Source organism: Nicotiana tomentosiformis, chromosome 11 (assembly GCF_000390325.3).
Source record: "Nicotiana tomentosiformis chromosome 11, ASM39032v3, whole genome shotgun sequence".
Lineage (NCBI taxonomy): Eukaryota > Viridiplantae > Streptophyta > Magnoliopsida > Solanales > Solanaceae > Nicotiana > Nicotiana tomentosiformis.
The window spans coordinates 120,069,116-120,096,281 of record NC_090822.1 but is presented as its reverse complement, the minus strand read 5'-3'; the positions used below and the strand labels follow the sequence as shown (position 1 = coordinate 120,096,281).

At 37.8% G+C, this 27,166-nt stretch overlaps 2 protein-coding genes across 2 annotated transcripts; one reads left to right on the top strand and one right to left on the bottom strand.

Moving 5' to 3' along the window:
* Positions 1-15,582: 15,582 nt before the first annotated feature.
* Positions 15,583-24,508, top strand: LOC104086366 (transcription factor TGA2.2-like). Its single transcript, XM_018767392.3, has 9 exons — positions 15,583-15,876; positions 17,690-17,812; positions 18,135-18,200; positions 18,288-18,347; positions 19,743-19,820; positions 19,951-20,002; positions 21,793-22,064; positions 23,095-23,340; positions 24,087-24,508. Exons 2-9 carry the CDS (start codon positions 17,756-17,758, stop codon positions 24,231-24,233), a joined length of 978 nt encoding a protein of 325 aa, XP_018622908.1. The 5' UTR covers positions 15,583-15,876; positions 17,690-17,755; the 3' UTR covers positions 24,234-24,508.
* Positions 24,509-24,735: 227 nt separating this feature from the next.
* LOC104086367 (GDP-mannose 4,6 dehydratase 1) lies at positions 24,736-26,628 on the bottom strand. Its single transcript, XM_009590613.4, has 2 exons — positions 25,809-26,628; positions 24,736-25,493 (listed from the first exon to the last, which is right to left on the bottom strand). The coding sequence occupies exons 1-2, from the start codon at positions 26,538-26,540 to the stop codon at positions 25,122-25,124; spliced, it is 1,104 nt and encodes a 367-aa protein (XP_009588908.1). The 5' UTR covers positions 26,541-26,628; the 3' UTR covers positions 24,736-25,121.
* Positions 26,629-27,166: the final 538 nt, after the last annotated feature.

The following is a 27,166-nucleotide window of genomic DNA, read 5'->3' as shown; positions in this document are numbered from 1 at the left end:
ATCACTCCGGTGCCGACATGTTAGTACGAAAAGTGATCAGAGCAGGGTATTATTGGATCGATATGGGCAAAGACGCAAAAGAATTTGTTCGTAAATGTGATAAATGTCAAAGGTTTGCTCCAATGATCCATCAACCCGGAGAACAACTTCACTCGGTCCTATCCCCATGGCCATTCATGAAATAGGGAATGGACATCGTCGGCCCCCTACCATCGACCCCAGGTAAAGCCAGATTTATTTTGTTTATGACTGACAATTTTTTTAAATGGGTTGAAGCGCAAGCGTTCGAGAAAGTAAGAGAAAAAGAGGTTATCGACTTTTTGTGGGATCATATCATATGCCGATTCGGGATACCATCCGAAATAGTATGTGATAATGGGAAGCAATTCATTGGCAACAAAATCACAAAATTCTTCGAAGACCACAAAATAAGAAGGATACTAGCAACCCCGTACCACCCCAGCGGAAACGGACAAGCCGAATCAAGAAACAAAACTATTCTTCAAAACCTGAAGAAGAGATTGAACGACGCTAAGGGAAAATAGAGAGAAATCCTGCCCGAAGTCCTTTGGGCATACCGAACAACATCGAAATCCAGTACAGGGGCGACCCCATTCTTCTTAGTATATGGCTCCGAGGCATTGATACCAGTCGAAGTCGGAGAGCCTAGTCCCAGATTTTGATTCATGGCGGAGGAATCAAATAACGAGGCTATGAACACCAGCCTTGAATTATCGGACGAAGGACGAGAAGCTGCCCTCATCCGGTTGGCCGCACAAAAGCAATGAATCGAAAGGTATTACAATCGAAGAACTAAACTTTGCCACTTCAAGCCAGGGGACTTGGTGTTAAGGAAAGTCACCATCAATACTCGGAATCCAAACGAAGGAAAACTAGGACCAAATTGGGAAGGACCGTACCAGGTGCTCGAGAACTTTGGGAAAGGGTCGTACAGGCTCGGCATCATAAACAGCAAACAGCTATCAAGCAGTTGGAATGTATCACATCTAAAACGGTACTACTGCTAAGGTCCGACCTTTCCCATATTTATTCAATTGTCCCGCATAGAAGTTCGAACAAAGAACAAAAGTATTCTTTTACTCAAAAGCACGTGTTGCAATCTTTTTTCCTTAGACCGGTTTTTTCCCAAATGGGTTTTTGCGGCAAGGTTTTTAATGAGGCAACCATCGATCGTGCTGCGCTTTTAAAACAGTATCCGAGGCTTTCGACCCTTAGCCTGAACGGCCTCGAATACCGAGGGGGGCACTAGGCCCTCAAATACATCGAGTTCAGATGCAACAAAGTCTTCTCACAACAATAGAGGAAAAATGGTAAGAGCCAAAATGGTCAAAATGAACCATGCTCATATAGATTGCCCCAAAACATATGTACAATGACTTGAGATTTATTATGCAACCAGCCTGCGGGCATATCGAGTTATCTCGAGTTTGAAATAAACACTCGAATATTAAGCCTACGGGCTACTTCTATATCGAGTTCGAAATAATCAGTCAACCGTTGAGCCTACGGGTTACTTCAACATCGAGTTCGAAATAATCACTCGAATATTAAGCCTACGGGCTTCCACATTATCTCGAGTTTGAAATAATCACTCGAATATTAAGCCTACGGGCTACCACATTATCTCGAGTTCGAAATAAACACTTGAATATTAAGCCCACGGGCTACTTCTATATCGAGTTCGAAATAAACACTCAAATATTAAAACCTACGGGCTGCCGAGTTCGAACAAGGGCCCAATCGAGTTTGAAACATTGAAAAAGCTACGTTTACTCAGAGTTTACATTAACCACCACATTATCATCAACTCAACAAGCAAAACGTCACTCCAAATCTGATCGATCAAAATCGACCTTGTTATATATATATAAAATTGCCTACGTAATTAATTTACAAATATGGAGAATTAGACTCTAAGCTTCTGGGTCGGGGTCTTCCCTACCCTCGGACCCGCTTTTTCTACCATCATCGTTATTATCGTCATCATTATCAGAAGCCAAGTCTTCAGCTTCCGCTTCAAGCTCTTTTGCCTTTCTTACCTCTTCGGTAAGGTCGAAACCTCGAGCATGTATCTCCTTGAGGGTCTCCCTCCGAGATCTACACTTAACAAGTTCGGCAACCCAATGAGCTCGAGCATCGGCAATCTTCGCCGCTTCCCGGGCCTCCACCTGAGCAGCCTCAGCATCAGCTCGATATACAGCAATAGACTTATCCGCCAAAACTTTCGACGACTCAACCTCCGCCTTAGCCTCAGCAAGTCGTATCTCAAGCTCATCGATTTTCTTAGCCTGAACCGACACCTTTTGCTTGACGTTTCGAAGCTAAACATCGGCTGATAATAACTTTGTTAAGATGGTTTCTTTCTCCGCTGTCAGGTGGTCAATAGTCTCCTTCCACTGGTTGCATTCGGCCCGGATTTGATCGACCTCCTCTCGAAGTAGCCCGATCTTCTCGATTTTTTGCTGCAACTGAGACAACGAAGGGTTAACTTCCACAGTCGAGTCGAATCCATACTTTAACAGAACGAGGCTCACCTGTTGATCGAGCTCGACACTGTCTTCACGAACCTTAGCCAAATCCGCTTGAAGATCCTTTATAACCTCCTCCTTTTTGCTACGAAGAAGCCGAAGGTCATCTCTTTCACCTAGGACCTTCCGGAGTTCGGCCTCACACTGGCTAAGATCAACTCGAAACCTACCGATGGCCTGCATAGTTAGAAACTGTCATCAACACCAATAAAACAAAGAAGGATCACCGATATCGGAACCGTCAAGTATGGAAAAGAACAAAGAAGCCAAGTATGGAAGAATCATTACCCGAGTAATAAAACGCTGAGCTTCCTCTAACAAAAGAGAAGCATCACCGATATCGGAACTGTCATCAACACCAGTAAAACAATCCTTAAAAGGATCCGCTGCACCTGAGCCAGCACCAATATCGGGAGTCTTCAGCTCTCGAGCCTCCTTCAACGCCTCCTCAGAAAAAGACGAAAGAGAAGGTGAATGACCCATTGCCATTGCCCCGAGCAAATCACTCGGAGTACTCCGATCGAGACTTAGGTCTTCGAAACCAACCCTGATGGGCACGGTCGCCATCGGCTCAGCATCTCTAGCAACCTCGACTGCCTCCGTAGGTCGAACTACCAAAGCCGAGGAGCTATCTTCTTTGTCTTCTTCCTCCCTCAGTCGTTGGACCGAGTCGATCGAAAGGGCAATGATTTTTCTCCTCACCTTTCGAGTTTTGGGCTTAGGGTCCTCCGGCCGAGAGGAAGCCCTTCATTTCTTTTCATTTCCCTGTTCCAGGACCGGGGACTTGTTTCCTTCATCACCGTTCGAAGGCCTCAAAACGGCATCCCTAGTTACACCTATATACAAAGGAAAAATCGATAACGAAATGAACGCAGAATATACCTCGAGGGAAACAGGAACCAAACCTCACCATGATTCTTGGCCTCCCATCTACCTTTAGCCAAATCATGCCAAGCGCGCTCGGCATAGGATGAAGTCGAGGTTAACTTTCGAACCCAATCCTCGAGATCAGGCACAGCTTATGGCATCCAAGGTGCAGCTGGACATCAGAAAATAATATTAACAAAAATGAAAAAAGACACGAAATGCAAACAAGAATCACTTACGGTCGAAATTCCATTTTTCATGAAATGGCATTTTTTCCTCCGGGATAAGATCACGAGTCCTCACTCGAATATATAGACCCATCCAACCTCGATCCTTATCTTCATCGATGCTCGACATCAAAGCCTTCGATGCTCGACGATGTAGCCTAATTAGTCCACGATAAATCTGAGGCCGATACAGTCGTATAAGGTGGTTCAGAGAAAAATCCAACCCTCCGGCTTTGGTAGAGAAGAAACGCAATAAGATGACTATACGCCATAAGGAAGGATGAATTTGGCCGAGGGTGACCTGATATCTCCTGCAGAAATCAAAAATCACTGGATCGACAGCTCCCAACATAAAAGGATAGGTGTAGACACTTAAAAATCCCTCCACGTAGGTAGTGACGCTCTCATCGGAGGATGGGATTTGTAACACAACCTCAGAACCCCAGCCGCAGTCTTTTCTGACGGCCTCGAGGTGAACCTCCGCTATAGAGCATGTATACATCGATACGTGCTCACACCGACCTGGAACGGACGAAGGGTTCTCCACCCTAAAATCAATTTTTAAAATACACGGGTCGGGAATATAATCTTGAACGGACGGCTCTGTCGGCGCGTTATCATCACACGGCCGTGAGGAGGAAGCTTTCTCCTTGTGAGGTACGATTTTTGAAGTTTTCGCCATCAATATGAGAAGAAAAAGTTGCAAAGGAAGGTGAAGGAGGGGACAACACCAAAACTCTGGTATAAGCGGCATTAAAGCAATGAAGTAGAGAAAATAATCAAAGGGAATTTGGGAAAAGAGGAAGAACAAAAGTGGAAAATATTATATGGGAAAACTATTTATAAGGCATGGAGATTCATTTCTAGCGGTGGCCGACCACCGACTGACACATATTAAATGCCTCGATAAAACCAAATCGATGGGACAGCTATCACGCACGTCATAGTCAAAGTCAATAAAAACGTCATCATTGATTCGGTCGAACCTTAGGGAAATCACATCGTTTCTCGTCATCTCCTTTTCAAGAAACGAGGGGGCTATCTGTATATGGTTAAAATCGATTCTCGATCATGAAGATCGATCGAGGATGGCATCTCAGTCAAGGGATATCTTCATGGAGAACCCGAACGAATTCCGAGATGGGGGCGTCGAGCTCGGGGTATACGAATTGACCGAGGTAACATCGACCGATACAGGTCCCGAACATCGATGCCCGAAAGTGATCACCAAGCTCGAAACCAAGGCCGAGGTTCCGATCCGACACCGAGCTCGAGTCGGTATCGAGCTCACAGACAAAAAGCTGTTACAACCGCACCAAAGGAGAGAATCTTGGCGGGAATTAAGGAGGAGACACATCATCATGGGTCCTCCACTAGTAATATTATTCCATTATGTTGCTATAGATAAAGTAGTGATCCTTGGCTATAAAAGGCAAGATAGATTGTAATAGAAGACATCTTCCCTGGGATTAAGAATTCATTGTGTTTATCTTTCTAAAGCCCACTAAGTATCTTTGTTCATCATTTTCTATTTTGCATCATAAATACGTGTATTGTTATCTTCAGATCAAAGGAATCTACTTACCCTTAGAACCATACATAAATTCAACGTTATCCGATTTTTCGGGTAAACAATAATATAAAGTTTTAGTTTAGCAATTTTCTTTCATGTTGTACAATTGGTGTTCGAATTGAAATTGTCAATCAATAAATTTTGAAGGTATTTGATTCTCCACCATTGACAGCCATTAACAAGTTCTGAAGCTTTGATTTTGAATTTGGGTTTTCAAAAACTATTGTTTGTTTGGATTGGGTGTTGTTGCAAACCATTGAAAATATTCTTTGGAGTTTATATCTCAATTTTGAGGGTGTTTGGTGAAGATTAGACTTGATTTTGGCTGAATTTCAAATTAAAACTCGAAGAAGAAAAAGAAGAAAAACACGTGACATACAATAGTTACGATATTGTATTAAAGTTGTATTCTAATTGTAAGTATATATATATATATATATATATATATATATATTATTTGAATATTGTATGAAAATTGAAAAATAGTTGTATGTAGGCGTTTGGACATAAGAATTGTAAAATTCCAAAATAGGGGGAAAAAAATTTCAAGTGAAAATGGTATTTAAAATTTAGAGTCGTGTTTGGACATGAATATAATTTTGGGTTGTTTTTGAAGTTTTATGGGTGGTTTGAGTGAAAATTTTGAAAAATAATCTTTTGGAGTTTTTCAAATTTTCAAAAATTTCCAAAATGCGTCTTCAAGTGAAAATTGGAAATTTTATGAACAAATGCTGATTTCGAAAAAAGTAAAAAAAAATTGGAAGAAAGGGAAAATTTTCTTATGTCCAAACGGGCTCATATGAATCGTTGTATGAAATTTTTATTTAAATTATAAATATTATGTTTTTACATAAAGTTGTTGATATGTATCCAGATTGTATTAAGAGAGGAAGTATTAATTGGAATCTCAGAGAGGAAGAAGAACACATCACATACAAAATATATACAAATTATTTACAAAACACATACAACAGACATATTGTATAAAATTTGTATGAAATTGTATTTAAGTTGTATGATGTTGTAGTTGTATTTAACTGAGTAAAAATGATATATGAAAGTTGTAGATAAGTTATAAATAAGTTGTATACTATATATTTAGTTGTATAAAATTTATTTTTAGTTTATATGTTGTTGTAGATGTGTCAAATTTGTATCAAATTTGTACAAAATTTTAATTTTAATTTCTATACTGTTGTACCATACAAATTTATCACCATACAAATTTATCATCATCGATTTTCTACTGTTGATGCTGCTTGTGCTACATCGAAAGAGGTGGAGGCATTGGACATTTTACTTAAATTTCGAGTTTCACATAGGTGTGTGTCCAGAATTCAATATCCAATTCTCCATGTTTTTGGTAGAGAAATGTGGCAGAGAATAGGGATACAAATTAAAATTAATTTTTTGATAACTGAATGATTCAACGTATTCGATAACTGGAAACTAATACAAATTAAAACTGATTTTTTGAGCAAATAATACTTCCAAATATTTAGAAGGAAGAATAATAAATCTGAAAAAAAGAAGTCAAGAACTTCAATCGGAGCTTGAAATTGCAAACTCTGAGGTTGAAGAGACAAAAGTGAATTGGCCAGGAATTAAAGTGATTTGTTGAGTGAATAAAGTGAATTGACGAGGAATGAATCTACTATTCAAAATCTTGAGGTTTTCAATCTCCCTCGTATTTTTTTAAAAATAAATAAAAGATGACATTGAAAATAAGAGATAAATGTTCTTTCTAATCAAAGCTTGCAATAATAAAAGAATAATTCCGATTCTGTTGAGTCAAGAACGCAAGAGCCACCATTAAACGATTAATGGAGTTTTAGGTGGAGAGAAGCAGTACAAAAGATGTGACTAAATCCTCTAATTTAAGGTATTAATAATGAATCATATATAATTTGTAAGTAATCATTGGACAAGAGTGGGTTGCTCTAGTGGTGAGCACCCTTCACTTCCAACCAAGAGATGTGAGTTCGAGTCACCCTAAGAGCAAGGTGGTAAGTTCTTGGAGGGATGGAGCCGAGCGTCTATCGGAAACAGTCTCTCTACTTGTTGTTATAAGTAATCATTGCTTAGGGAGGATAATATACAAATCTAGAATAATTTTGATAAATAAGTTTAAAATATTGTATAGGAAGGAAAAAATCCATTTTATAAAAGGTCAAAAATAGAATATTATTCACTTTAAGTACTTTATTCTGAAAATAAGTATAAAAATTCACTGTAAAATACTGTGTCCAAATGTCTCTAAATAGTACTTTTCCTATCCTAATTTACCGAATATTATTCTTGTTATGAAACATTCCAACTTCCAACAACTCATTCTAATAAAATATTTTTTTATAAATATAACATTTAAAGATCAGTTATTCAAATTCATTAAATTAAATTTAATCCACCTTAGATGTGATATTTGCTTCATAAAACTAGCATTTCACTTGTTACATTGTAATACTTTCTTCTACTATTATTTATATACAATAGACAAGTCAAATAAACATGTAAAATTTCAAAATCAATCAAATAATATCTACATGAACTGGAACACGAGAGCCGTTGTTTCTAGCATTTCGATCATAGATGAGATTACTATAATAAGATTTTTGTTTTGTTTTATATTGTAACGACCCGATCGGTCGTTTTGAGTATCATAGTCCCGTTCCTTCATTTACTGCTCAATTTATGCCTTACAGTTGATTTATAACTTATCGGGTTAGTTGGTTCAGGTCCGGAAGGATTTCTGAGTGAAATGAGACATTTAGTCTCATAATTGAAAACTTAAGTTGAAAAAGTTGATCGGACATTCACTTATGTATAAACGACCTCGGAATTGAATTCTGATGATTCAAATAGCGTGTCCGTATGATTATTTTGAACTTAGGAGCGTGTCCGAAAAATTATTTGAAGGTCCGTAGTAGAATTAGGCTTGAAATGGCGAAAGTTGAATTTTTGGAAAGTTTGAACAAGGGGTTGACTTTTTGATATCGAGATCAGGATCCGATTTCGAAAATTTGAATAGGTCCGTTATGTCATTTATGATTTCTGTACAAAATTTGAGGTCAATCGGACTTGATTCGATAGGTTTCGGCATCGAATGTAGAAGTTGGAAATTTCATAATAGACTAAAGTTTAAGTGAGTTCGCACAAGACCTAACTTCAAATGAGCATAACTCTCCGGATACGAAGTGTTATATGGTGTATTACCTATCAAATGAAAGATCTTAGAGTCTAGTTTCTAACGCTTCAAACCGTTCGTCATTTGGACATTCCTACAAGAAGTTATGACCAAATTACTAAAGGCTAGAAAAATGCGATTCCGCGACCAATTCTGCAATCGCAGAACTATTATGCGATCACAGAAGTAGTTATGCGACCGCAAAATGATCGCAGACCTATCCAGTGAAGCCCATTTCTGGGCATCGATTTTGCGGTGCATTTTGCTACCTGCATACCCATTCTGCGGTCCATTATGCGACCGCAGGCCTGCTTTCCGAGGGTTAATTTTTTTATTTTCATAACCTAACCCCATTTTGATAAATAGGCTTTGGGACTCATTTTGGAGCAAAAATCTGACCTTTTTTTTAGAGAGAAGGGAGAGTGTTCTAGAGAGAGGAAGAAGCTCAAGTGCTTTGTTCATCAAGATCTTGTTCAAGTTTTAAAATCCAAGTGAGTTTGTTCATCAAGGAAGAAGCTCAAGTGCTTTGTTCCGTGCAACATGTGAATTGTCCGTGTAGATTATAACGCTTGGGTTGTAGGAGGTCTACCTGTGTGGGAAACATATTGTGTATTGTAATTTCCTCCTGGAAAGAAGCAAGAGAGAGGTTTCTAACTAATAGGGTATGTAATTTGCTGGTGACTCAGAGTTTATAATGAAATTCTCGTGCCTTTCACATGATAGATGTGATGTATAGTGCCGAATTTAGATTTACATGTACAAGGTGACAGTTCATTCTTGAAAGGAAGATTATAAATTTTGGACAGAATGGTCAGTTTTAGATATTTAGATGAATGTTATAACTGCTCGATAATCCCTGAGAAGGGTGCGCATTTCAAAAGGCGCATTGTGTTTTGACTTACGGATGTTCATTGGTATTGCAGTACTCACTTGGTTGATAGATTGCTGATATTCAAATTATTGCTATGTGACACGGAAGAATTATGAAAGTACTCCCCATAGGAAGATCGTGAATGGAAGATGTGTTAGTCATTCTAGTGCTGGAGTTGGGATCAGTTACGATGATTCGTGTGTTTGATGAATTTGGAGACTGAGAGTTCTCAGAAGTATATTGTTTCGGGTTGCGGCCTGTTTGAGATGAGTATTTTCTTTAAACTCAGTGGAGGCACTAGTTACATTAATTATTTGTGATAGCTACGCGCTATAAATGTGCATATGTGCGAGCATCAGGGCAAGTATTCATACTCGAAAGAATGCTTAGGCTATGATATGCCTAGAGTTGACTGTTAAGCGTAAAGTTATAACGTTTCTCATGTTCATACCTTTGTTGAAGACTATCTGGGCTATATTTGAGGTTACAAAGAGGCTAATTTCCTTGAATAAATGGGGTAGTTACTATTTCTGCGTTAAATTGCTGATTGAAAGTGTGATAGCAGACTTTGCACATGCTTACACTATGGCGTGTTATTTATACCAGTCCAGGAGCATGAGAATCTTATTTCATTATCATATACAAGTGTATTTATTTAATTGCTCATGTATGATATGCTGGGACTGGAGGCCTGTGACCATGCCGGGCGATTCATATTATTGGCACGTGAGTCGTCCGTGCCGTGTGTGAAAATTTTATTTCTATGATAATTTATCTGATTTATTAATTTCCTTCCTCTACAATTGTGCATATGCGCCTACGGTTATCCTCTTCATGAAATTTGAGGAGTTGATTGTAACATTGCTGTTGTAGTGGTGCTTGTTGAACTTGCAATACAGTTCTCTTCTTTAAGACATCTCCCATATTTGGGTACACAGATTGCGCAGTTGTGGCTTGAGTTATATTGATATGGCGTGTCTATGGGATAGTTGTGTTTAATAATATAATGTCATTAGACTTAGAATGCGTACTATCAGGTTTGATTACGGTATATTCGGGAGGATAATATTGAAAGTCGGCTTAGAAAGTGATTATAATTCTGGTTGGGGCGAGAGAGCTCCATGACTTGTTGCTCTGATAAGGGGTCATGAGATTTCTACATGTTTCATTTATTATCAGTAGTGTACGAAGGTTTTTGGAACGAGGTTTGGCTTGATATGAGGTTTATACTAGTACTTGGTTAGTTTTGAGTAGTTACTGTGATCAAAAATGGTGTTACGAGTATGCGAATTGTGTAGTATATTATGCGATTATATCTGGGATTATGGTTATGGCTAGATATAACTTGTTCAGGTTTATACAGTGTGTAGATATGAGATTCGGGTCTTGAAAAAAATTCTGGATGTTAGAAACTTGGCTCCAAGGTTTTTGGGCTAAAGCTAAATTAATAATTTTTAGTTAGGTTATGTGGTCATGACTATATAGAATAGTGTGACGTGAGATCACCCCCGGGTATGTGCGTGGTAAGGTGGAATAGAGATTTGAAGGTTAAGAACAACTCTTGGCACGTTCGAGGACGAACGTATGTTTAAGTGGAGGAGAATGTAATGACCCGACCGGTTATTTTGAGTATCACAATCCCGTTTCCCCATTTACTGCTTAATTTATACATTACAGTTGATTTATAATTTATCAGGTTAGTTGGTTCGGGTCCGGAAGAATTTCGGAGTGAAATGAGACGCTTAGTCTCATAATTAAAAACTTAAGTTGGAAAAGTTCGGATATTTACTTATGTGTAAACGATCTCGAAATTAAATTATGATGATTCCAATAGTTCAGTATAGTTATTTTGGACTTAGGAGCGTGTCCGAAAAATTATTTGGAGGTCCGTAGTAGAATTAGCTTAAAATGGCGAAAGTTGAATTTTTGGAAAGTTTGACCGATGGGATGACTTTTTGATATCGAGGTCGGAATCCGATTTCGGAAATTTGAATAGGTCTGTTATGTTATTTTTGACTTGTGTGCAAAATTTGAGGTCAATCAGATTTGATTCGATAGGTTTCGGCATCGAATGTAGAAGTTGAAAATTTCATAATAGACTAAAGTTTAAGTGAGTTCGCACAATACCTAACTTAAAATGAGTATAACTCTCAGGATACGAAGTGTTATATGGTGTATGGTGTATTACCTGTCAAATGAAAGATCTTCGAGTCTAGTTTCTAACGCTTCAAACCGTTCGTCATTTGGACATTCCTACAAGAAGTTATGATCAAATTACCAAAATCTGGAAAATATGATTATGCGACCAATTCTGCGATCGCAGAACCATTATGCGATCACAGAAGTAGTTATGCGACCGCAAAATGGTCCCAGACCTGTCCAGTGAAGCCCATTTCTGGGCATCGATTTTACGGTGTATTTTGCGACCCGCATACCCATTCTGCGGTTCGTTATGCGACCGCATACCTGCTTTCGGAGGGTTAATTTTTCTATTTTCATAACCCGAGCCAATTTTGATAAATAGGCTTTGGGACTCATTTTGGAGCAAAAAACTGACATTTTTAGAGGGAGAGTGCTCTAGAGAGAAGAAGAAGCTCAAGTGCTTTGTTCATCAAGATCTTGTTCAAGCTTTTAAATCCAATAAGAAAATATCACAAGATCTTCACCCAAGGGGTAAGGTTTTAACCCCTAGTCTTCAATTTCGAGTTTGGGTAAAGATGGGTGATTAAGAGCATGATTCTTGGGTGTAATAGTATTATTTATACATATCAATAAGGTTTATGGAAAGATTGTTAAGCTCTAATGGGTAAAGATTGGGTTGAAAATGATTAAAATCTTCAATGACTTTAATTGAAGACTTGATGGTCGAGTTGATGTCGGAATTTGGTGAAATTTGTATGGTTGGACTCGTAGTTAGATGGACGTTCATATTTTATAACTTTTGTTGGGTTCTGAGACGTGATTTTTGAGATAAAATTCAAATTTTTATGAAAAATTATATTTTCATATGGAATTAATTCCAATAAATTTTATTGACTGGAACGAAATATTTGTGACTAGATTCGAGGCATTCAGAGGCCGATTTACGAGGCAAAGGCATAACAGAGTAAAGAATTTCATGCTCTGAGGTAAGTAGCAGTTTTAAATCTGGTTCTGAGGGTATGAAACCCCGGAAATTTGTATCATGTGATTACTTTGGAGGTGATACACATGCTAGGTGACGGGCGTGTGGGCGTGCACCGAGGGGATTGTGACTTGATCCGTCCCGTGAGACTGTAGAGTTGAATAACTTGTTGTTAGCTATGTGCTCTCTATGTGTTGAAGAAATTTGACTGTAAATCATGTTAGAAACTATGTTTCGGCTATATGTTGGTACTGTTGGGACACACAGAGGCCGTGTACATGTTGAACTATCTGCTTAATTGTTGTTTTGTACTCAGTCAAAGTTTACTTGATTATTTTATCTCAGTCTCTATTATTGATGCATCATATCATTGTTCTTTGGGCTGATTTCACGATTATTGAGAGCCCGAGAGACTGGAGAGATTTATGACTGAGTGAGGCCGAGGGCCTGATTGTGAGATATTATATTATAGCACGTGAGTTGTCCATGCGGATCCTTATATTATATTATAGCACGTGAATTGTCTGTGCAGATCCAGATATTTATATTATGGAACATGAGTTATTCGTGCAACACGTGAGTTGTCCGTGAAGATTATAGCGCTTGAGCTGTAAGAGCCCCTGCGGAGTCTGTACACCCCTAGTGAGCACGAGTACCCATTGAGTGTGAGTGCTGAGGGCTGGGAGCCGAGTGGTTGAGCTGTTGTAATGAGTTGAGTGACTGTTGCCTGAGAGGCTGTACTTGCTTTTCATTTGTTGTTGCACTTAGTTGCTATCTGTCATTGTTTGTGAAATTCTCTGAAAGATTTTATATCCGAATTACATGAACTGCATAAAATTGATTTGACTTAAACTGCTGTATTTGAAAGCATGTCTATTCTTTTGCTGGAATTACTGAAAGCGAACTATAATTGTGTGGCTCGTCACTATCTTCACTTTTTTATTTATTATTGTTACTTGCGGAGTTGGTTGTACGCATACTACATCCCGCACTTCATGTGCAGATCCAGATGCTCCCAAATATAGCGGGTGTTGATAATTTCGCGCAGTTGATTTTTCGGAGATTCTGAGGTAGTTGCCGTGTTTCGCTGACCTTGTCTCTCCTTCCCTATCTCCTTGTTTACTGTATTTGGTCTCAGACTATCATAGACTGTATTTTTCAGACTTGTAATCATATTAGATGTTCATGTACTCAGTGACACCAGGTTTTGGGGAGTGTTCGTATAAGTATTTGTGGGATTTTGTATTGTATTTAAATATTATATTTTTCAAACTTAAAGGAAATCAGGGTTATTGATGTTATCGGCTTGCCTAGTATTGAGATAGGCGCCATCACTACAGGTCAGATTTCGGGTGACATATATTATCCCTTTCCTTGATATTTTGGCTCTTTTTCCTATTCTTGTCCTCTTTTTATTTTTTTTATAAATACTGATGAGTTAAAAGTGAAATATTTGATAAAGGAATATTTTCAATATTTTTTTCCATGTATTATAGACTGCTCAATCAGCGCAAGTAAGAAAAGTAGAATTCACTTTTTCTATGATTAATTTGTTTTTTTAAAAAATGCGAATAGCCAGTCCACTAATAAGAGAGAAGCGCTCCTTAAAATAATTTTTTCCTTACTCAAGATTTCAACCTGAGACCTCTGAGATGGATCATATCTATCCTATCAAGACTCATGTTGGTTAGGATTAATTTGTTTATGTCACTTGTCTGTGTGATTAGATGACCAATTTTGACAATAGATATAGACTCCACCTTGGTCACGTTTAAGACAAAATTATTTTACTTTTTCACTTTTTATCTGTCAACTTGACCACCTTTAAAATTAATATTTGACATGAAAAATTCTTTCAGTCTACAATAATAATACCATAGTTCCAAACAAGCTGAAATAGGTTATATAACTTCTTATTAATCATGCCATTTTATTTAACTTCATTTCAATCTAATATTATAATAAAATAAAAATATTTGAAGTTTTTTATATTTTCTAATAATATTGTGTTAGGATCGGAAACCCGAGTAGTGCAGAATTTAGCCAAACAACGGTATAATGATAATAATAAAGACAATGGAAGTTGATAACAACGACAATTAAAGCATATAAAAAAGACACAAATTTAACGTGGTTCGGTCAAAGTGACCTACGTCCACAAGCGGAGAGGAGCAATTTCACTATATCAATAAGAGTACAAAAGAGAGTACAAAATTAGAGTAAACACTCTAATTAATCCCAAATACCCTAAGAGAATAACCTCACAAGATCACTCAAAAAAAAGGGTTCACACAAGTACTTCCCAACACTAATTCTCATACAAAACACTCTTAATAAAGGAGGAAAGGAAGAAACAAGAAATGAAAACTCAAGTCTTGTTTGTGTGTATAAAATGAACTAATGGTCTTCCCTTTTATATGCAAAAAAGTCTTGGCCTTTTAGATATAAAAGAAGAGATACAACTCGTGCAAATATTGTCGATCACACACTGCAATATTTTTGGGTCCCAAAAAATATTGCAAACAAAGTCTACACTTTGCAAAGATGTTTATGCTTATGTGAGATGGATTTCATTAGCCAAAATATTGACCATAATTACGTATTGTGATGTGTGCTTAAGTGAGTGTATTTCAAACTTTCAATAATATATTCTATATTGTAAGAATTTTTTGTAACCTGTCTAGTTTTACGCTCATTGCTATCCCCTAATCGCAATCCTCCTACTATATAAAATAATAATAAAATTTAAAACACATTTTGTAGTTTGACACAAATTAATATTATTTTATTAATTTTTGGTGCAATTGATCCTCTTAAACAAAAATGTGACCAAAATTTTGATAAATAAGAGAATTTATTCTCAGTAGCAAATTTTTTGTTTAGTAGAGTTAATATTTCCAGACCCCACTAGTAGGATTATACTGAATTATTGTTGTTATAGAGTTATAGGGGTAATAATTTTTCATAAAATAGCAAAATATAGGCAATAAAATAAACGAAATATACAAACTGATCCAAGCATCACTATTATTATAATAAAATAAAAAGCATTTCTACGAATATTTGGAACCAACTTTGGAGTTTCTGCCAACTGTAGTTGCTTCAATAATTATAAAAGTAAAAATAAAATTACCCCACAAGAAAAAATAGGAAATAATAGAGTGAGAGTGACCAAAAAGTCAAAATTGGCTGGTAAGAGAGAGAAAGAGAGCTGACAAAGTATAGACGTCACCCCCCATTTTCTCAAATTTTCACCTGCTTCTTTCTCATCTAGGAACTTCCCAACAACTGGGGTTGATTGGTTTTTATTTGCTGATAGTAAACTTCAGTTGAAATCTCACTGATTTACAGAAACAGCTGAGGCAAAAAACCCAAGAAAAATAGCAGAAAAAGGAACAAGATTTGATAGTTTTGTTGTCTAACTTTGGCTTTGTGGCGAAGTTTGAGCCTTTTGCTATAGACCCTTTTCGTTTCTTGAACTGTAAGTGGCTTTAATCTTCAGTTATTATGTAACATGCTACTGTATTGCTTGAATTTTCAGTTATTATGTTACTTGCTACTATATTGCAAACTGTTTTTTTGAAGTTGGGTGTGTGTGTTTGGGGTTGGAAGTTTATAAAGTTTGGATTTTGAGGTTTTGATGAGCAAAAAGTTTATTTTTTTTTCTGTTGAGGGTGGGGAGGTGGGGGGTGGGATGTGTATTGGGGAGGGGATTTTGTTTGGATTTTACTATATATGAGTTGTGAGCTTGATTCTTGATCATGGTATAGCTTAGTAAGTTTAGTTTTAGATTAGTAGTGTCTTGATAACAAAATCCCCACCCCTTCCGGAGAATCATCGAGGTCTCGGGTTCAAATCCAAGCGGAGGCAAAAAGAACACTAGATGAGTTCTTCCGCATCTGAATAAGACTTGGTTGGCAGAGTTATCAGTATCTGTGCGGGTGGGAGGTTCTTGATACTCGATGGAATAGTCGAGATGTGCGCAAGCTGGTTCGAACACCGCAGTGTAGAAAACAAAAAGATTAGAGAATTAGATGAGCCGTTCTTTCACATTTTTGTTATTTTGCTTTTGATATGAGGAAAAGCTGTATGAGCTCTGAAGATGTTCTTCAGCTTAGGCCAAATTACTTGTTAGGAAGGCTTTTATAGCAATGCCGATGTATTTTTTATTTCTGAGGCTGTGTATTCATCAATTCTTTGCTTTTGATAGTTCTTTCCTCAATAGAGAGTTGGTAGTGATATGTGGCTGGTACTTGCTGGTTTTTCTTATATAAACTTTTTCATTTGCTTCTTTAGTATTGCTTAGGTTTCAGTACGTTGTTTTCTATTTGCTGTAATTTGGTGTAAGATGAATAACTTTACTCATATAGAATAGAGAAGTAAACTGTATATCAAGCATTTGAAAAAGAAAAGGTGTCAAATAGACGTTTTCAACCTTTTTTGTTCTTCCAGATGTAACTTATTAGTTGATGGAATCTTGTTGTATAAGGTGCCAGAATAACAAGTCTTTTAGTCTGCAGCTTAGTTTTGTTTGCTTCAGCATGAAACTTTTAGCATCTTTCGGAGGGACCATGTGAAGTCAAGTCCATTGCTACTGACCTCGCCACCCTGATTCATCCCTCCCCCCACCAAAATGAAAGACGATTTTGCATTTTGCAGCCAATAATTTGAGGGGTTGGGTATTAAGCAACAACTGATTCTGGTATTGACCATAACAACTTGAGGTTTTGTAGAATAAAGCATTCAGAAGCCTCTTGATAGATAAAGTAGTAAACTTTTATGGATCACCATCGCCAAAGAACTTATCCCCAGTTGGCTGCTCATCTGATGAATGAACCTATTGGCCAATGTTCATGAGGCTGAAGCTTAGTGTTAGAGAGGAGTGCGCATTTTCTTGCTAGACAAATACTTAGGACATGATCTTTTCTTGAATTTGTTATTGGTTTATGGTGAACAAAATTTGCTTGTTGTAGAATGCTATATGCATAAATAGACCTTGACTTTCCAATATCCATCTTAGCCAGCTTGTTAGTTTCTTTTCTGTTTCAGAAAATTATGTTACGACGTTGAGGGAGATGATTAGATATTCACGTGTTCATCATATGTAAAGTTAAATAACAAGATGTGCTAAACAAGATGCCTTCTCTTTGTAACCTAGGCCAAACTGTATTGCTTATTGCAGAGACAAGTCTTTTGTGGTTTAATATTGTTACCAAATATCTTTGGCAGTTAACAGTTTGACGTCCGCACATCAATATGTATTGATATCTCCTTCTTCCTTGGTGTTTTTACAGAAGATACTACATCTGATTTGTTTTCCAATCTGAATTGATCATCCAAAAAGTTGGCGGTAGTCCACGATGGCTGATATCAGTCCTAGTACATCAACAGATGCCGATACGGAAGATAAGAACAGGGTAAGGCAATTACTTCTCGAATCCATCTCTAGTCTCTAATTTGTAATTATATGTTTTGAGCTATGACCATTCTTGACTTCAGTAAGCACAAGTAGGCTCGTTGACTGGTTTTGACTTCATAAGTTCAATCTTGGTTTTCCTTTAAAAGCAGAAAAAAGTACAGCTTTTTCTTTTTTAGTTTATTGTAAAAATAAACATGTCTGTCCCCTTAACATATTAACCCATGGACTTTCCTGAATTTGGTTTCACTACATTTTATCCTGTAAAACAATCTGTACTACAAATTCTTGATGAAACTGAAATTCAATCACTGCTGGTGCAGTTCCTAAATTCTCAACAACTGGGTGCGGTAGCTTCTGACGGAAGTGACAGGACAAGAGATCAGAAGGTATCCTATATTTATTGTTACATTTAGACTGACAGAATATGAGTGGAAAAACAAAAGTTTATATGATGTTAAACTCTTGTTATGCAGACACTTCGTAGACTTGCCCAAAATCGTGAAGCGGCTCGGAAAAGTCGTCTAAGGAAAAAGGTAAGTTCTCTTGCTATAGCACTATTTTCTGTTCATTTGATATATACTGTATTCGTTGTGCCTGACATTAAATTTGGAATTGTAATTAATGGCCTTTTGGTTTGTGGTCGTCCAAAACCTGCCTTAGCAGGTCCTCTCATTTAAGTTTTAGCTGGTGCATCTGAAAGTTTAATGTCATAATACTAGTCAAAATGGAAAAAGAAGGTTCAATGCCACAATTTATTAGCTCAGAATCTAGTGTACCCTGAATAAATGAAGGATTTGTGCATTCAGTAGAAGATTGGTGATAATAAGTGGGCTTACGTGTACCTTTCTCTCACCAAACAAAAAAAAACAAAAAAACAAAAAAACAAAAGAGAGCCTATGTGTACCCATGAGGTCCGTATTTGTATAGAAGGTTGAGTTTCTTTTGTGAAGAACCAAATTTTGGTGTAGGTTCTCTACCTTTTGGTATATGGCTCGTATATAGGGTTTCCCCCATCTTTAATAAATTTATTTACCTTGATAAAAAAGTGGGCTGATGCGCATGTGCTCCATTTTTAGGAAAAATCGTAAAGAAAAATAGCACACTTTATTCTTTCAAGTATTGATGTAGGAGCTTAGAGTTATTCTTATCGTTGAGATAAGAATGAAAATGAATTATAATGCTGAAGGTTTCTGAACGAAATGTGGTATTGCGTTTTTCACAGCGAAGAGATCTTAGTGGACCCCATTCTTGAACATGACTGGAAACCTAGGGGGATGTTAGTGTAGTTTAGTGCGTGTTAATGAATAGATGCCCATCTATTAGTTCTTTTTTGGAACATTGGAGTAGACTACTTCTTGAGAACTTATAGTTTGAGATTTATTGTTTAAGTGACGAGTAACATTATTTCTTGGTCTAGAGATCCTCTGAGCATTAGAAAAACCTTGTTGAACTATGTTAACACGACAAGTTATGCTGAGATTTTTTTTTTGGTAATAAAGTTATGCTGAGCCAAGTTATGTTGAGATTAGTTATGTTGGGATTAGTTATACTAGGATTAGTTATACTGGTATTATTTCTTATTGACTGTTTGGTATGTTGTATTAATCCTGGGATTGTTAATTTTACTGCTTTATCCTGGGATTACTATTCCACCCTCTGGCAGGTATAAGTTATCCTGGTACTATTTTTAATCCTGGGATAACTTATCCTAGGATTAGCAACCAAACAAGGGATAAGGCAATACTAAATTTTTATCCTAGGATTATTTTTGCTTATCCATCATATCAAACGACCCCTAAGAGAATAGGTATTTTCCTTTATCTATGCTTGTGAGATGGGTGTCAGTACTACATACACGCGGATTGTAATGTCAAAAGTAGATCTAGTATCAAATATAATTCCTTATTTTGTGGCTTTTGTTGGTCTAGGCATATGTTCAACAGTTAGAGAGCAGCCGGATGAAGCTGACACAACTAGAGCAGGAACTTCAACGAGCTCGACAACAGGTTTGTTCAGCATTTCTTGTGTCCTCGTCTATTTTTCTCTTTTAACACTTACAGCTAGCACCTCCATAGTTATTAGCTCGCGGCCTTTCGGATAATCAGCTCTTTTGAGATATTTTTTTTTTCCCCCAAGGGAATATTTATTTCAGGTTCAGGAGATCAATCACAGTCGATGAGCGGAAATGGTATGCTCATCTTCCGCATTCAGACTTCTCTTATTAAAAGTTATGCACTTCTCATTTTTATTTTGGATAATCCAGTATGACTGGTTTATCAAAAAAATAAACAAAGTTATCTACCACTGCCCCTCGGGGATTTCTCGGTTTATTAAAAAAATACAAAGAAATATAGTATGGCTGACTAATGAGGGGTATAACTATCTGTTATAATCAAGTAAAAGTAGATTAGTGGTAGAATTGGTGCGTGGAACCTGAACTAACCCTCTTGTCCATATTGATGTATGGATATCCTTCTGATGATTATAATGCCCTCTGAGTAGTTTATTGCTGACTTCGAGTTGGTTTCACATAAACTTAATGTAGTCAATAGTAAGTGTCTCAGTTACTCAGAGTCTCAGACAAGTAAATACACGATTAAATGAATTTTGTTCAATTACGGAAATTATTATATATTCCCTAGTTGATCTGATTTATTCTAACTTTTCCGATGTACTAGCTTTTTTGTATAAAAAGGTTATTTCATCTACCAGTTTGATATCTTAATGTCATATTTCTCAGTCTTGTGTATTATTCCGTCTGTGAAAAGTAAAAGCATTAAAAGTGGGTAATCAAACAGCATTTTTGGTTTTTCTTCTCTTTCCTTTTTGCTTTGGGTTGGGGGGTGGGGGGGATTGAAGTGAAATGCTGTATTTGAAGATTTTGAAGAAGTGAGTGTCCTTATTTTAACTACACAGAACCAAGGACAAAATTTGTCTGGAGTTGAAAATTTACCCCACAAAAAATGGGTTTCCAGTTGTAGTCAATATGGCTAAATATTTGGATAAAAGCTTTAGAAAAGGAACTACTACTTTCAGTACTTAGTGTATTTTTTTGTGGCATTCAATTTGAAATGTAATCTATAGACAAGTATTATTTCTTCTACATACTTTCAAATTTCATTATTGGCTTTCTTTATTGGAATTATTGGACTATGTTGCTATATTCATCCATATGTTTCATCATGCCAAGGAAATCATTGCCTGAGTTTTAGGCATTGGACGTGTTATACTTATATAATTAAAAAGGAAAATGGAAGTACTATAGCTTGTGAAGAGTGAAGAAGAATCTAACTAGAGTAGTGAAGAAAGTTGAGTATGGAGGTTATTGCATTCTTTTCCTTTTCTGGATAAGTCAAATGCATCTCATTAATTACTTACCAAGATAGCGTGGTACGAATGCACACATAGGGCGTGTGCTTAAAACATTCATCCATCCAGATAGTCCATTTCTCTATACAAAAAGGAATTATCTCCTTGCACCAGAAGTATAAGCAAAACAAGAACCTCTGTAGTCTTCATATCATTCTCACTATAATAGAATAATCTCCTATTTCTTCCGATCCAAATAATCCAAAAAAGGTACAACAGTGTAGTTCTTCAAGCTGCATTCCAGCTATACATTACTTCCTCGACTGTTCTAGTGAACACATATGAGATGCTAGAGAAGGAGCACACAAGGTCCCATAGCTGTGATGTGTCCTCTCTTAGCCTCTTGCATAGGCAGCACCACCCCGTGACAATTTGCCGCCTCTTTGGTTACCCGCTGTTATTAAGGAGGAGCATTAACCATGAAGGCAGCTTTTAGATAGTCATTAACAATTATTCTCCTTCGGAGTAGTGATTCATCTGCTATTTGGTCGTCTTTATTCCTTTAGATAACATGGAATTCCCTTGAATTCAGAATATTTGATTTTGTAAAAACTAGTTTGAATATAGAACTCCATGAAAGTAAGTAAAGCTAACTTACGGTCCTTCTAGGAGCTTTGGCATTTGATGTAGAATATGCCCGATGGTTGGAAGAGCAGAACCGACGAATTAATGAGTTAAGGGGAGCTGTAAATTCGCATGCTGGTGATGGTGAACTTCGCATAATTGTTGACGGTATCTTGGCACACTATGATGACATATTCAGGATAAAAGGGGATGCTGCAAAGTCTGACGTTTTTCACATATTGTCGGGCATGTGGAAAACTCCAGCAGAGAGATGCTTCTTGTGGCTTGGTGGATTCCGTTCGTCTGAACTCCTCAAGGTGAGAGCCTTTTACTTCCCACAAGTGATTGTGCAGCTTGGTGAATAGTTTTTCCCCCCTCCCTTTGGCTAAAAAAAGAACTGAAAAAGAAAAGCTCTTAAATTTGTGAATGGTGGTTGGACATGTGAGATAATGATGCCTGTGCTTGAATTAAACAGGATGCATTTGGAAAATTTGTGATGGGGATTGTAGTTGTTCATAGCCTGGAAAGAGTTCTCAAATTTTGAGGCTTAAATTTCAAGAATTAAACCCAATGTCTCAGCAACCCATAAAGGGATCCAAGCACGTGTAGCGTGATAGAAGTCAGTTTTTCTAGTAAAAGAAGTTTCTTTTTCTGTATTTCACACATTCAACATGAACTGTAGAGGTCAAATATAAATTTCTGACCTAAGTTGTTGCGACATGTTGATGAACCTGTGTTTACTTCTCTAACTGGAAGTTCTCAGTAAGGATGCTCTTTCTGGGGGGCACTGCTCTGGTTCCAGTATGCTCCACGCCTCCGCCTCCTATTTGTTTTCCCTATGATGGTGGTTCTTGTGCAGAGAATGAACAGTTCAATTATCTCTGAGCTCCCTACAGTCTCGCTTTTGTTATAACTCGTCCCTCCACCCTTACCTTCTTCCATTTTGGTTCTGATGATTAGGTTTAGTCATCTAAAATCTTTGCATGTTACCGTCCTCCTCCACCTGCTTACTTCTCTGCGTACAGCCCATTTGCATGACCTCAGCGTATTTCTCTAGCTGGAAGTTCTTGGTGAAGATTCTTTCTTGGGATGCACTGTTCTTATTTCGTCATGCTTGCAACTCCATTTGTTGTGTTTACATTGCTGTGCTTGTTAGTGAAATAAAGGTCTTGCTTTAGTCAAACCTCTCCCTCAACCCGTGTCGTCCAGTTCCGAAAAAATTCCTACAGTCTAATACACAGTCGACATTTCCTTTCTTTTTCTCTTTTCAAGGGGTAAAGGTGACGGGAAGATATTATTGACTTAGTTTTTCTGTTAGTTCTTGAATTTCTTGCCATTTGGTTGCAGCTCCTCATTAACCAGTTGGAGCCTTTAACGGAACAACAATTATTGGCAATCAACAACTTGCAACAGTCATCCCAACAGGCTGAAGATGCTTTATCCCAAGGAATGGAGGCACTGCAGCAGTCTTTGGCTGAGACTCTGGCGGGGTCCCTTGGACCTTCAAGTTCCTCGGGGAATGTTGCCAATTATATGGGTCAAATGGCCATGGCGATGGGGAAGCTCGGAACTCTCGAGGGCTTCATACGACAGGTGCTTAATCCTTCATATTCTGTGTCTATACCTTTGAAATAATATGCTTGATTGTGTGAAGAGCTTCTTAACAGCCTAAGATTCATCATTGACGTGTCAAACATTTGCATCTTTCTGTTGCCTAGCCTTTTCCGAGTTGCCTCCTTGAAAGAAAAATGAAAGAAGCAAAGAAAGAAGGGAAAGGGGAAGTTAATATATTCGAAGCCCCTTTGTTAGATCCTTTTTAGTCGTTTGCAACTTCCAGAGAATGGATTAATGCCACAAGCAGCTGAGAATCGTCTAATGTCTCTCATCATAAACACCTCCTTGTACCAGTATTACTCAGCTTACTATTGCCTTAAGTTAATAAAGTAAAAGTCTATGTCCTAGTTTGTGCCAAGACCTTATTTGTAAGTTGCTTACTCCTTGTTATTTTAGGAGTTGTAGATACTCCTGGTGTGAAATAGTTGGACGAATCTGACTGGCAAAGATCCGTGATGAGTCGTTATTAATTGAAGGTTTTAAGATCTATCCAGGGGAATGTTCTCTCTTCTTAAAGCCTTAAGTTTGTGTCTTTTTCTCAAAAATGGAGGAGAGGAGAAGGGGGTTTATTGATCTCCCAGCTCATTGCTCAAAGGGTGGCTGTAGTATAGATGATAATTTACATAAATTTGCTTCAGAACATATGGGGAATGTCTACCTGCATTTTGTACATGTTTGAAGCTTTTCTTTGCATGCATAGGCTAATCTATGAAATGTCTCCTCAGGCTGATAACCTTCGGCAACAGACATTGCAGCAAATGCATCGTATATTGACAACTCGCCAATCAGCTCGTGCTCTCCTTGCGATCAGTGATTATTTCTCTCGTCTTCGAGCACTGAGCTCTCTCTGGCTTGCTCGCCCCCGGGAATAACAACTGCTTTCTTCTAATACTTTGCTATGAAAGATTCTTGGTAACATTTGTAAATGAGAAACCTTCTTCTGGGAGAGCTACCGAGCTTTAACGGATATAATTATTAGATTTTCAGGCACCAGTTCTGTCCTTGTTTATTTCTTGTAATGGTATTTGTAACGCTGTTTCATTTTTAACTTTGATAGACATAAGCTGATCAATGATTGTTGTATTTTAGCTTGTCTAATTGTTCCAGTTAGGTTAATGAAAAGGACCCTGGCTGACTTCCCCTTCAATTTTTGCATTATTATTTAGCTGTTTTATTTTCTTTTGTGATTGTATCTAGTAGTATTTTTCTGGCCATTTTTCTCACTCCATCTATCTTTTCTTGCTTTAGAAAGGTTGGTTTCCTTTTCCTTTTATTAATGTATCTTTTCTTGTTGAGAAATCTAATAAAAATGCGAGAAAGAAAAATTAATATCCCCTTTGTATGGGATCTAAATGAAAATTTTCAATAGTAACATAAAAAAAATAATTACTACATAAAAGATGAAATTTTTGTTCTCAAATTTTTTGACAACTCATACAATATGATCGTATTTTAATGAAAAACAATAACAATACACAATAGCAAGTACTTATGCAAAAGAATAAAAGACGTTTCTTTCTATTTGCCTAAGCTTTAGTGGACGGAATTAGAATAAAGTTTAGCTTAGTGGACGGAATTAGAACAAAGTTTCCCGATATCTTTGCTGTGTGAGGTAGCAGGTACCCGTTGAGGTAGGGGTAAGTTGGCCCGAACTCACCGTCGTACAAAAACCAACTAACAATACAAAATAGCATGATGATGCCGCTCTTAAAACTGCAAATGGAAGTGTGAAAATAGAGAAAACCTAATAATGTGATGAATCAAGGCTGTTGTTGAGCATCCATGTAACCAGCATCAACAAGAACTTTCTCTCTTTTGGCCAACTCAACATCCTCATCCACCATCATCTTCACTAATTGCTCGAACCCGACTCTGGGCTTCCAACCCAAAACCTTTCTCGCCTTGCTCGAATCTCCCTTTAGATTATCCACTTCTGTAGGCCTAAAGTATCTCTTATCAATCACCACATGATCCTTCCAATTCAATCCAACGTATCCGAATGCCACCTCCAAGAACTCCTCCACCGTATGCGACTCCTCCGTCGCCACCACGTAGTCGTCCGGCTTCTCTTGCTGCAGCATCATCCACATTGCTTCCACGTAATCCCCGGCAAAACCCCAGTCCCTGGATGCCTGCGAAGTGCACAAATAGCCACTTTTAGGACTGCTATTTTAAGCATTGCTGAAATTAACAAAAAGTTCAAAATTAAACTGCCTCTTCAAATTTTTGGAACTTCGAGCTTTCCAGTTAAAACCGCTACTTGGTAACATTCATATTTTTGAAAAAATAACCAATGTCCTGGAGTTTCAAATCCCACTGGTGAAACCGAAACTGCAGGACATTACATTGACTATTTTTATAGTATTCGAGCTGAAAAGTAGTACTAGTATTTTTTATTACAGAAGCTGAAAAGTTAATATTTTAATGAAAAATTTCCCCATTTCTACCTGCAAATTACCCAGAAACAGCTTGCTCTGTAGCCCAATTTTGATCCGACCAACAGCCCGAGTGATCTTCCGGGTCACGAAGTTCTCGCCCCGCCTAGGGGATTCATGATTGAAAAGAATACCATTACAGGCAAAGATCCCATAGGCTTCACGGTAATTAACGGTGTACCAATGCGCAGCACACTTGGATACAGCGTAAGGCGATCTAGGATGAAACGGCGTAGTTTCGGACTGGGGCGGAGGAGTAGATCCGAACATTTCGGATGAACCGGCTTGGTAATACCGGATGTGGGACCTACCAGTAGCGGAAATGTGAGAACGGACAGCTTCGAGAAGACGGAGAGCACCGGTGGCGACGACGTCGGCGGTGTAATCGGGGATCTCGAAAGAGACGGCGACGTGAGATTGTGCGGCGAGGTTGTAGACTTCGTCGGGAAGAATCGTATCGAGCCAACGCCGGAGTGATGACGCGTCGGTGACGTCAGCGTAGTGGAGCTTCATACGCGCCTTGTGAACGTTGTGTGGATCGATATAGATGTGATTCACGCGTTGCGTGTTGAAATTGGAGGATCGGCGAATTAGACCGTGGACTTCGTAGCCTTTGTCAAGGAGGAATTCGGTAAGGTACGAGCCGTCTTGACCAGTAATGCCGGTGATCAGAGCTACTTTCCGGCGAACTCCATTCGAATCCGCCGCATCGGCCGGGATAGATTCAGATCTGTTGGATGCCATTTTTGTGTGATTCTGTATGGGGTTTGAGCTTTTTCTATGAAGAGAGAAACGTAAGTTTGTTTAAATTGGGAAAGATCAACTAAATAGTGCAAGTTGAAGGACAACAAATAAAAAAAAACAGATAGGGGTATTTGGATAAATTTGGTTTAATTTAACTAGATTTTAAATTTTAGGCAGAATAGCCTAAATGATACTTATACTTGTGTCACTTTGTCATGCCGGTCCCCAAACTTATTATTTTACCAATTGAACACTTACACTCGTTCAAATCGTGTATAATAAACGCTTATGACAGGAGGCTACCAGTGCGTGTAATATAATCTCCGACACGTAGGACTTCACGTCATTACTAGTGCCACATAAGAAAATAAACTACTGAAAAATAGGACTGACCACCCAAATCTAATATTTTCTGTCATTTTACACTTTATCGATTATTCCACGTCATTGTTTATTTTCTCAGAAAGTATTTTTTAAAAAAATTTGAAGAAAAATCCAAAATGCCTCAATAAACAACCTCATAGCCACCATTACAACCTCTTTCTTAATCTGACCACCGTGAATCATTCCCTAACCACCAGCAAAGATCGTCCTTTCAAAATCCTACCCAGCAACAGAAGATTTTC

Coding starts and splice junctions, on each gene's coding strand:
- LOC104086366 (XM_018767392.3), top strand. CDS start 17,756: ATGGCTGATATCAGTCCTAGTACATCAACAGATGCCGATACGGAAGAT. Junction 17,813..18,134: donor ATACGGAAGATAAGAACAGG/GTAAGGCAATTA, acceptor CTGCTGGTGCAG/TTCCTAAATTCTCAACAACT. Junction 22,065..23,094: donor GTTCGTCTGAACTCCTCAAG/GTGAGAGCCTTT, acceptor ATTTGGTTGCAG/CTCCTCATTAACCAGTTGGA.
- LOC104086367 (XM_009590613.4), bottom strand. CDS start 26,540: ATGGCATCCAACAGATCTGAATCTATCCCGGCCGATGCGGCGGATTCG. Junction 25,494..25,808: donor TGTTTCTGGGTAATTTGCAG/GTAGAAATGGGG, acceptor TGCACTTCGCAG/GCATCCAGGGACTGGGGTTT.